Source organism: Zingiber officinale, chromosome 10B (genome assembly GCF_018446385.1).
Source record: "Zingiber officinale cultivar Zhangliang chromosome 10B, Zo_v1.1, whole genome shotgun sequence".
Classification (NCBI taxonomy): domain Eukaryota; kingdom Viridiplantae; phylum Streptophyta; class Magnoliopsida; order Zingiberales; family Zingiberaceae; genus Zingiber; species Zingiber officinale.
Window position 1 is genome coordinate 10,472,517 of NC_056005.1, and position 11,923 is coordinate 10,484,439.

Below are 11,923 nucleotides of genomic sequence, written 5' to 3' on the forward strand. Positions count from 1 at the left end.
TCTCAACATTCTTGTAACTTGGGTAGTAATGATGTGTTGCTAGATACCGCTCATTGCTTATGTTTCTAAATGAGTTTAGGAGTATTGCCAACATTACAAGAACCTATAGGGTCACACACAAAGGGCAGTTAGATGGAGATTAGGTTCATATGATGGACCAAGAGGATTAGGTTCATGTGATGAACCAAATTGGATTAAGAGAAATCCAAATTAGACTAATTGAGTTGGACTCAATTTGATTCATGTGACGAATGAGTCTAATTTAGACTATGATTCATTGAGTCAATTTAAACCAATGAATATATATTCATTAAATTAAATTGATTTGAATCAAAGGGTAGATTTGATCAACCATGGGAAATAAGAGTTCAAGTTTGACTTGACTTGAGAAGGAAGATGAAGGGTCAAGTTTGACTTGACCAAATGTCACCTCATTGTGACTTGGCATGGACCGACTAATGATGATGTTCCACATCATCAAGACTACATCATTGTGTGTCACCTCATGAGGAAGACCAAGAGTCATAACTCTTGGTATTATATGGAGGTATAAAACCTCCATTAAGTGGCCAACCATAGTAATGAAGAATAAGTGTGTGTTTATTCAAGGCTTCTTCTTCTTCCTCTCTTGCTTTCTCTCCTTCTCCTCCATTGTCGAGACCTCTCAAGAGTGCTAGCACACTCTAAGTGGTTCTCTCCACCTTTTGTCCGTGTGGATACGTGTAGAGGAGTGTACACTTGACACTCTACGAGATCCGGTAACCATTTGGACGAGAGGGATAAGCGAATGACATCGCTACAAGGGTAATACTTCCTTTTCATGTAGATCTAAGGTAGATCTAGTGTAGACAAACATGTACATGAATATTTTATTTATCTATCTTCGCACGGATCCGTGGCTAGCTTCGAGGTTTCCACAACGCAAAAAACGATTTTAGCGGCTCGAAAGTTCTAACAGTATCTGCCTAGCTTCACTCACTAGGACTTTCACCTACCTTCACTCACTAGGATTTTTACCTGGCTTCACTAACCAAGAGTTCCCAACTGCCTAGCTTCACTCACTAGGTCTTTCATCTGCCTAACCTCTAGTATGGTAACTCCTTTGACCTGATTGACTCTTCTTCAAGTCAACCTGGTCAACCTGGTCAACCCTTGACTAGAGGAAAATTACATCAACAATCTCCCCAATCAAACGGTTACACCTGTAATCTCCACATATTGTCAAATATCAAAATTTAAACATCAATATTCAAGTTTGAGTCAACTAAAGCTTAATTAACCTGATCAATCTAACGTAGAGGATATTGCACCAACAAATGGAATGTTCATGTGTGTATTTTTTTATTAAATGACAAGACAAAAAATCTCAGAAAAATAATGAGGATAGATATATATATTATTAAGTTCATAAAAAGTAAAAATAGTGAACCATAAATTTATATATTTATTTCTATTTTTTTCTGTGTATATTATTATTATTATTATTATTATTATTATTATTATTATTGTTATTATTATTTTGATAATTTTCATAATCTAACATGCCTTTGATTTTCTATTATAAACAAATTAACTCCGATCCATTTTGTTCTAACTAATTATCATATTTCTATTTCTGATTGTGCCGACATGGGTCAGCTGATAGGTCACCGTCATCTCATCATGCACAACAACTTTACCTTGTTTAGACAAAACGAGATGTTGCTGAGAACTCAAGTAACACACAATCTCGTTTAATTAATCAACCAACCATACTTTATTTATCTTAACAAACAACAGGTTTCTTCAGACAATAATGCCAAAACTCGACGAAAGGTTCATGTAATTAACTCGACCAATTAAGAGAAAATTACAAAAGGCTATGCTCTAGCTCCGAATAGAATATTAATTAGAATGCCAAAATTCGAAGCAATTCCTGCGGATTCGTACGTGCCGATGCTGCACAAATTAATCATGAATGTCGTAAAACTGAAGATATATAACTACTACATCTGATGTGCCACTACTTTTCAGTTTTCTAGCTCTGTCAACTTATTGAAATTTGCTTGCTTCCACCGCAACAACTAATTAATCGTCCGATTGCCCTCTTCGATCGATTCCTTCCTTTATATGGCCCAGTTCCTCGAAGCAGATCAAGGAATTAAGGAGCTAGCAGAGACTGCAGGATGGCGTTCCAAGGGACGACGACCAAGTGCATGGCCTGCGAGAAGACCGTCTACTTGGTGGACAAGCTCACCGCCGATAACCGTCTCTACCACAAGGCCTGCTTCCGCTGCCACCACTGCAAAGGCACCTTGAAGGTTCGCTTAATTAATTGATCAGAAACACTATTAACATTAATTAATCTTTCAATGAAATTAACTAGCTAGCCTCTATGGTTTCAAATTTGCAGCTGGGGAACTACAACTCCTTCGAGGGAGTTCTCTATTGCAGACCACACTTCGATCAACTCTTCAAGATGACTGGTAGCCTGGACAAAAGCTTCGACGGTGATGACATTAATTAATTAAGTTCACTTAACCATGCATATATCCTCTCCCTTCAATTCTTAATTCCAACACTTAGCTTGTGTTTGTGTTAACTAATCCAGGGACTCCGAAGGTTGCCAAGCCAGAAAAGCAAGTCGATAGACAGGTACATGTTTGCCCGTTGAATCCTTTCATTAGTTGCCAATGATATATACTGAAACTGAGACGATATTGTTTTAATTAAGAACGCAAGCAAAGTCTCGAGTGCTTTTGCTGGTACCAGAGAGAAGTGCGTGGGGTGCGACAAGACTGTGTATCCAACAGAAAGAGTAATTTTCTGAAGGAATATGTTACATTTTATAATTGCAGTACTGTTGTAAGTTGAGATAGAAATTAAAAGGTGATGATGATGAGCCTCTCCGTGATCTGTATAGGTGGCGGTGAACGGAAAGCCATACCATAAGAGCTGCTTCAAGTGCTGCCATGGAGGGTGTGTCATCAGCCCTTCCAACTACATTGCTCATGAGGGGAAGCTCTACTGCAAACACCACCACATCCAGCTCTTCAAGGAGAAGGGAAACTACAGTCAATTGGAGAATGATGATGATGAAGAAGCAGAAGCAGCAGCAGCAGCCACTGCGACACAACCACATGCTGCATAATTATATCGATGAATCTTAAATCATTTGAAGAATGATGTACTCGATTACCCTTTTTTTTTTTAAACGTATCCTTGTTTGGTTTATCAGAGCAAATTACTATCAGCTATGCAATTTGGGATTCTCCCGGTGCCCAGTGGTGCAAACGAATCTAGCCTCCGAGTTTTTCGAGTCGGTTCGGAAAATATATTTTAGTCGAAATTATCAAATTCCAGTGAAATTAAAAAATATTCAATAATTTTTTAATTTGAATTTAAACTCATAATATTTTACTTAATTATTCAGGGATCCAATTTTTATACCATTTTTTACTTTAAAATATATTTAAATTAAGGTCAGAATAACTCCAACTGAACTTGAATTTAAATAATTTTAATTTGATTTCGAACCGAACTGAATTTCATTTCGAGTTCGCAAAATTATTTATATTATTATCATTCAAATCAAATTTGAATATTACATATATTTTTTTAACTCGACCTTAAATATTATATTTTATTCAATTGATTAGATTAATTTGCACCCCTACTTAGAGACGGGATACATGTATTGGTGGAGATAGATAGTCCTTACTTATTTTATAAACGGAGATCATCCATCCTCACCAATGTATGCAAAAGGAGCATCCTCTGGACCGCAAAAAGCGATCGAGAGGATCTCCTCTCCCAGTTCGGATCCTCTGGACTACAAAACCCATTTAAAAGATTATCACGTGCAAGACACGTGCACACAGGAAGCACAACTCATGCGAAACGCAAGAGGAGGCAGCGAGCCCTAGCCTCTCCGATCTTCCACCTCCGCGATCTGTTGGCGATGAAAACTCCACCGCGATCCCCCGATAGCGCTCCAAAACCACCTCACCCACAAATTTCAGAGCCCTAACCCCTCCCCGACCGCCTCCAGCGTCCCCGACGGCCCGTGGAGTCCGCGACTCACGCAGAAACCCATCGCGATCTGGCGGCGACGACCCAGTTCCCTGACTCCTCCGAGGCCCAGCCCTGCCCGCAACCGGCGACATCCCAAGCTCTGCCGCCGTTAGGGTTGATTTCAACTGTTGGTACATGTTCAAATTTGAACTTTCCTTTAATTCCTTCCTATTTAAAAGTTTATGCGTGCCAGATTGTGATATAACACCCTTCTGCTAAGCTCAAGCTCTGCCAGTTCATGGACATTTTTATTTTTCTCATCGTATTCAATTGTGATATAGCGCCCTTCTGCTAAGTAATTATTAATGTGATATGTGATAGTAGTAGTGAATATAATCAATCTTTACTAAGAGTCTGAGACAATTAGAAACACAGGGACATTAGACATAAGAAAATTCAATGGGCAATAATATAGTTATAATGAGTTATAGAGAAATTAAACCAAGATTTCCCACACCAAGCAGATTATTATAACTCGAACAATTGGAAATTCTTGCAGAAAATAGAAGATAATATTGTATTCAATTCATAATGGTACAGGTTTCACATAGTAAGATTACATTAAATACAGATAATCCGACAACAGGAAAACAAATACAAGCATACAAAACACAGATGCTTATCCATCTGACTAAACTAAAATTGTTGTATTTAGATGCTTCTTTTATGGCTGTTTTTTTGCCCTAAATCGAATTTTTTTACAGGATCAAAGTAATTATCATGGAGGGTGAATCTACAAGTTATTGTCGTTTGAATTTTGAAGGAAATGAAGATATTCAGGAAGGTGACTTTGATGTTATTGGCGAAGGTAATAAGAATCATATTAGGAATATATTAAGATTCGGTATTTCAAATTTTCCTTTTTAGCCATCTTACTTTGTTTGTTTGATTGTATAGGCTTGAACATTGAAATAGATTTAGATATACCACAAATAGGATTGGAATTTGAGATAGAAGAAGATGCATATCAATTTTATTTGGCATATGCTAAAAATGTTGGATTTGGTGTAAGGAGAGGATGAATCGGGTAAATTACTTGATAGAGTTTTTTATTGTTGTGCCGAGGTAAAAGAGGAAAAGATAAACGAGATTTTATGTCAAGGCAAATCATGATGAAACAAGGTTTGGTTGTGAGGCTAAAATGAAGATTTGTAATCGGAAAAAAGTAAGTTTACTGTGGTACAGTTTGTTAAAGAGCATAATCATTATCTTTCAAGTCCAAACAAAATACATCTCTATAGAAGTTATAGGAATATATCTTCTTCTGTAGCGATACAGATTGAGATGGCAAGTGATGTGGGAATCCCCCAAAAGCATCTCATGATCTTATGGTGAGGTAAGTAGGTGGGAGGGGGAATTTAGGATTTATTCCTGAGGATTATAAAAACTACTTGCGATCCAAAAGAACAATAAATATGAGAGTTGGGGATACATGGGGTGTATTGGAATATCTACAGAAAATCTAGTTCGATGATCCTAATTTTTTTATGCTATCCAAGTTGATGAAGATGATTTGATTACTAATATTTTTTTGTCTGATGCTAAGATGAGAGCTGATTATGCTAATTTTGGAGATGTTGTTTGCTTTGACACAACCTATAGAAAGAACAATGAAGGTTGACCAATTCCATTGTTTGTAGGTGTTAATCATCATAAACAATCAATACTTTTTTTTGTCGCTTTATTATATGATGAAACCAGTTTAACTTTTGAGTAGTTATTTGATACATTAACTAAAGCTATGGGTGAGAAAAAGCTAACTATTCTTATAGATCAAGATGCAACAATGGCAAAGGCGTTAGCTTCCAGATGACTTGAAACACATCATCGTTTGTGCATTTGACATATGTATCAAAATGTTGTCATACATTTGAGTGGAGTTTTTCCAATGCTTAGAGACTTTGCTAAAGATTTTGCTTCATGTATATATGATTTTGATGAAGAGGAAGATTTTATTTCAGCATGGAATATGATGTTAGCCAAGTATGCACTTGAAGACAATGATTGGTTGAGGCGCATGTACAACATCAAGGAAAAATGGGCTTTAGTATATGAACGACAAATGTTTTTGTGCGGATATGACTACAACCCAAAGAAATGAAAGCATGAATAGTATTGTGAAACAATATGTCACTTATAAACACAAGTTTTTAGACTTCTTCAGTCACTTTCAAAGACTCCTTGATGATCGTCGATATGAGGAATTAAAAGCTGATTTCAAATCAAATACAAATGTTCCCTATTTAATGTTTCTAATTGAGATTTTAAAGCATGCTAGTGAAATTTATACTCCTGAGATATACAAGTGTTTTCAATAAGAGTGGTGCTTATCTCATGATTCTAATCTAGAAATTTATGAGGATGTTGATACATTTACAAAATATAAAGTTACTCATCACAAAAAGAGAAACCATCATATAGTTACACTTGATAAGAAGTGTGAAAAGATTGAGTGTAGCTGTAGAAATTTAAATATGAATTTGCTGGAATTTTGTGTTCTCATATTCTGAAAATATTTACGTGGAAAAATATTATGAAGATCCCAAGTGATTATGTATTGAAAAGGTGGATAAGAAAAGCAAAAATTGGATATTTTGAAGTTAATGATTCAATGGTCAACAATACTAGTTTAGATCCAAAAGTACTTTAAACATATGTTACAAAGAGTTGTGTAGGTTGAATGTTCAATTGGTTACCAAGGAAGTAGAAAGGGATGACACTTACATGTTTGTTAAAGATGCTATGTTGAGCTTGTGTAAGATAGTGGATGATAAGTTGCAAGGTAATGAATTAAATGTCCAACAATCAAATGTAAGCCAAGTATCCTGAGAATTTGATTATGGTGAAGGGAACTCTACTGGAGTAAAAGGGATTAAAATGAAAAAAAAACAGTGTCAGGTAAGAGGTTGAAAGGTGGGTTAGAGAAGATTTCAAGGAAAATAAAAGCAGTGAGGAAAACAAACCAAGCTTCAACAATTGTAATGATTTCTATTCCATAACTTCGCAAATTTTATTTATTTGGTATTATTTATTGTTAAATTTGAATAACTTAAATCATTTTATTTTTTTATAACACAAGGTGTAAATCAAAGTATTTCCAGCGTGGCCAGTGTACAGTGTGACCAGATCATTCATCAAGTTGATATTTATTTTACTTATGTTAATCTAAGATAATTTATATTATAACTATCAAAGATTGTATTTTATTTTTTTGTTTTAGTCTATAAATTTTGTGCCAACAATTGGTAGCTCTGTTGATAGGTTTAATATGACTGAGACTCAATTTCCACCATCATTGGCATCACAACTTTCTCAGGTATATATACATCTTAGTTATCACAAGTTAATTTAATTCTGATTGAAATTTATAATAGATATCGCTTTCTGTTACTGCTTATTGATTGTTGGATTTTAGTTATATAACTTTGTAATTAGTAACAAAATAAAGAAACATTATTTCTTTTGAATAAAACGCTATGATTTGTTTGATCAGAAGTTGATGAGGGTTTATTGGTGATGTTGGTAAGCTTGTTTTGATGAGGTTTTATTGTCTCTTTTGAATAAAACTACTGCTATTTTAATTGATGGTGTAAGGAGCTGCAATTTTATTGGCGGTCATCTCTATAATAAGCTTGATGGTGCTTGTTTGGGCAATTCTATTGGTGACTTGGTAAGCTTGTTTTTCTCCTTGTGATGTTGTAAGGAGTTACAATTCTATTGGCGGTCATCTCTATAATAAGCTTGTTTGGTGCTTGGATGTATATTCTATTGATTTGAGATGGTATCACAATTCTAAAGTGTGTTTGGATGGTTTTGGTTTCAAGAAGTTGATGTAAGTCTTTTTGTTGGTACAATTGTTTCGGCTTCCTTTATTGGTGATTTGGTGATGTCATAATCACTTGTAATTCTTGCTGATGTGTGCAGTTTCAGTTGTTTCGGTTTCCTAATAGTTTACAGTTGTTTACTGTTACAGGTGCAATTCCCATTTGTGCAGTTTGTTGGACCACCTCCTTCGGCCTCCTCCCCTTAGACATCAACGATCTCGTATATGTCTATGTCTATTTATATGTGCATCTGAAATACTAGTTAATCTATTGATATGATTTCCTTTCTTGACAGGTTCCAAATGCTTTAGGAGTCATTTTGACTTTTGCCTAACTGGTCCTCATGCTTGTTACTATAGATCCACACCGAAAAAGGAAGACAACGCTGAGATTGAACTATCTATTTAACATTTTAAGTTTCCTCTTTTGGCAATGGAGATGTTTTTTCTATTTGTATCGACACAAGGTTAATGTTACCTGAGGACAAACTGACTTATATTAGCTTGGCAATGGAGACTGAACTATATTTTTTTGTTATGTCTTGTCGGTGAATAGATATCAGAATCTGAAGGCGTTATATTGTTCCCAAAACATTTAATATGGCTATTGTAAAAATTGGCGCATATACTTCTCATATGATCTAGTATCAACACAAGGTCAATGTTACCTGAGGACAAACTGACTTATATTATCTTGGCCTGAAGTTCATCCCAACTCATGAGGATAAGACTGTTGGACCCCGTGGTAGTTTTGATGTGATCAACCAAGTTGGTTAGGTCCTGCTTTATGTTTGATCCCTGTGTCTGAGTGTGCAGGAGCTTAGGAGCGCAGGAAGTCGAGCGGAAGACGCAGCTAGCGAGAAGGACGGCAAGGGAAGGGAGCCGACAGGCTCGGTGCGTCCGAAGGACGAGAGAGCTGCGGAAGAGTACTCCGGTGGATCAAGAAGAACGTGCGCGGCGTTCGAGGGACGAGAAGCCGGACGGAAGCCTGCTCGAGGAGAAGGCCGGGAATTGGGTTCGGGTGAGCCTTATTTTGGTTAGCCGCAATCACCCAAAAGAACGGAGCTTCGGAAGCCAAAGCGAAGAAGAAAAGGAGACAAAAGAGGCTGAAATTACTATAGCAGAAATTACTGTAGTAGGAACCTTGAATGTGCCTTAAACATATTGAAGGCACCTTAAACATATTCAAGGCGCCTTCAACATTGAAGGCGCCTTGAAAGGCTTGTTTAAGGAGCCTTGAGCCAGGTCAGTTTGACTGTTTTGCGCTGCGAATAAAGTTTTATCCATTGATCGAGCTGGAGGCGCCTTGAACCTTGTTGGAGGCGCCTTGGACTCTCGGGATAAGATTTCCAGGACCTATATAAAGGCCCCTGGAGCTAGAAAAGTAAGAACAACTCAAGCATCCAACTTGTAATCAATTCCTAGCAATTAAGTGAGCATTCTAAGTGTAAAAAATGCTTCTCCGCGTACAGCAAAGAAGATTCTGCTAGTGGAGCTTTTCATTGCCCTGGATTAACAACCTCCTTGGTTGTAACCAGATTAAATTCTGTTTCTGTTTCTTTTTCTGTCTCCTTAATTTAGTTGTTATTTTATTGCTGATTTTATTTCTGAGTTAAAATCCGAGGAGGGTATAGTTTATTCTTGTTTTCAGCAATTCACCCCCCTCTTGCCGGCCTCCGCTGCACCTACAATTGGTATCAGAGCCTGATCGCCTCAGAAGGACTAACCACCAACTGAAGTACTACGATCAAGACGATGGTCGGAGCGAACATCCATCCCCCGAAGTTCGACGGAGACTTCGCCACATGGAAGCGCAAAATGGAGGTATTTTTTAAAACAGATTTTGATATTCTTATTACAATGAAATATGGTTTTGCAGCGCCGAAAGATAAAGAAGAAAACACATGGAGCAAGAAGGAGCAAGCCGATTTCGTCGCCAACGGAAAGGCTGAGTTCCATCTACTCAGTGTACTGCCACCTCAGGAGGTAAATCGGATCGAAAGCTACGACTCCGCGAAAGATCTCTGGGAGAAATTCCTGGAGCTTCACGAAGGTACCTCTGAAGCAAAGCTAGCCAGGTGCGACATCCTCCGGAATCAGTTGACGAACCTCCGGATGAACCAAGGCGAGAAAGTAGCGCAGCTCCAAGTAAGGATCAAATAGCTGATCATGCAACTAACCAATCTTGGAGAAGAGGTAACCAACCGGGACTCTATCTGGTACACGCTCAACGCCTTCCCAAGAACTCCCGATTGGGGTTCCTTAGTAGATGCTTACTACATCTCTAACGATCTCGAGGTAAGTACATTGGAACAATTATTTTCAACCTTTGAACTTCACGAATCTCGACTTGCAGAAAATCTAGTAGAGAAGTCGAACCTCAACATTGCCCTACGAGCCAAAAAGGACGATCCTGACTCCGAAGCGACAATCGATGAAAACGAAGCTGCATTAATGGTAAGACGTTTTAATAAGTTTTTTAACTCTAACAAATTTAGATCGCAGTCAAGTAAACATCGTCAAAAGAGAAGGACAGTCCGTTGCTACAACTGCAACGAAGAAGGGCACATCAAGGAGGACTGCCCAAAATTGAAGAGCAAATAGAAGGATAAGGAAAGGAGCAAGAAGCCAGCTCGAACCAAACACAACCTAAAGGCCATGTGGGATGATTCGTCATCCTCCGAATCGGAAGTCGAAGAATTCTCGGGACTAGCACTGATGGCCAGCCATCAGCTAGAAGAAACGTCTAGCTCAGAGATGAGCATCGATGAAGGGAGAGGAACTTCAGAAGAGAAAAGCTGCAGTGAAGAGGGAGCATCACCGAGTCAGGTAAGTAAGGTACGCAATCTAACCCTGACTCAGTCCTTTAAATTTATAAAAGCACTTTCTAAAGAGTTAGATAAATTTGAAAAGGAAAAGGAAAATTTGAAATTAGAAAATACAAAATTAAAAAATGATATTGAAAAACTGAAAATGATGCATGCTTAAAGAAGTTTCCAAATTCAAAAAGTAGAATTTATGGTAAATTAAATTGGTACATTAGAAACCATCAGGGTCAACATAGAAAAGTATCAAGAAACTATGTACCCCCTAAATTTTTGAATAACCCTGTAGGAAGGAACCTCTATTGGGTTCCAAAATCTGTGCTAAATTAATGTTTTTTTATTAAAAGCTTTAAAAGAGAAAATTAAACATTGAAATTTTTTATGGAAGCTTTGTCTAAGGAAGTGGTTGTTGCTCCAATAACCAAGAAGGCCTAGTGCCTCGCCACGACCTGGAAGCTAAAATATTGAAAGAAAATGTTTAATTAACTTTATGAAAAAGCATTAAAAACAAGGATTAAATATATGCTTTGAAAGTTTATCAAAATTTGTTTTAGAAACTCTTCTTGAAAATTCTAACTTAGAAATTTTTTCCTAGAGAAATTCTAAATAACTTCAATTGACTTAAATTTTTTTTTTGAAAATTCAGTTTAAACTTAGAATTTTTTTTTTAAAAAAAAAAATCTAAAAATTCATTTTTGCTTAGAAGATTTTTTTTTTTAAATTTCAATTTAACTTAGAATTTTTTTCTAAAAATTCATTTTTGCTCAGAATTTTTTTTCTGCCCTAATAATTTGCTTAATATTCTCTTATTGGTACTCCATTTTTGCTGTGATCAAAGGGGGAGAGAAAGGTACAAGTTTAGGGGGAGTACGGAAATTTAATATTTTTTCTAAACTGTGTTGCAATTTATTTATTGCAAATTTATGCTTAATTATGTTAGTTTAGTAATTTCCTTTAAAATTACTATTTATGTCTATTTTAACCTTAACTTGAACTTGGGTTGATGCACATCAAAAAGGGGGAGATTGTTGGACCCCGTGGTAGTTTTGATGTGATCAACCAAGTTGGTAAGATCCTGCTTTGTGTTTGATCCCTGTGTCTGAGTGTACAGGAGCTTAGGAGCACAGGAAGTCGAGCGGAAGATGCAGCTAGCGAGAAGGACGACACGGGAAGGGAGCCGACAGGCTCGATGCGTCCGAAGGACGAGAGAGCTGCGGAAGAG

The 11,923-nt window shown here is 37.0% G+C and overlaps 1 protein-coding gene across 1 annotated transcript; it reads left to right on the plus strand.

The window, feature by feature from the left end:
* The first annotated feature begins 2,115 nt into the window (after positions 1-2,115).
* Positions 2,116-3,250, plus strand: LOC122029708 (LIM domain-containing protein WLIM1-like). The gene is made up of 5 exons (XM_042588803.1): positions 2,116-2,300; positions 2,393-2,489; positions 2,591-2,634; positions 2,714-2,797; positions 2,903-3,250. The coding sequence occupies exons 1-5, from the start codon at positions 2,166-2,168 to the stop codon at positions 3,128-3,130; spliced, it is 588 nt and encodes a 195-aa protein (XP_042444737.1). The 5' UTR covers positions 2,116-2,165; the 3' UTR covers positions 3,131-3,250.
* The last annotated feature ends 8,673 nt before the right edge of the window (positions 3,251-11,923 follow it).

What these genes read in the sequence shown, in the direction of transcription:
- LOC122029708 (XM_042588803.1), top strand. Translation starts at nt 2,166, where the DNA reads ATGGCGTTCCAAGGGACGACGACCAAGTGCATGGCCTGCGAGAAGACC. An exon ending in CCTGGACAAAAGCTTCGACG is followed by an intron (nt 2,490 to 2,590) that starts GTGATGACATTA and finishes TAACTAATCCAG; the next exon opens with GGACTCCGAAGGTTGCCAAG. An exon ending in CTGTGTATCCAACAGAAAGA is followed by an intron (nt 2,798 to 2,902) that starts GTAATTTTCTGA and finishes TGATCTGTATAG; the next exon opens with GTGGCGGTGAACGGAAAGCC.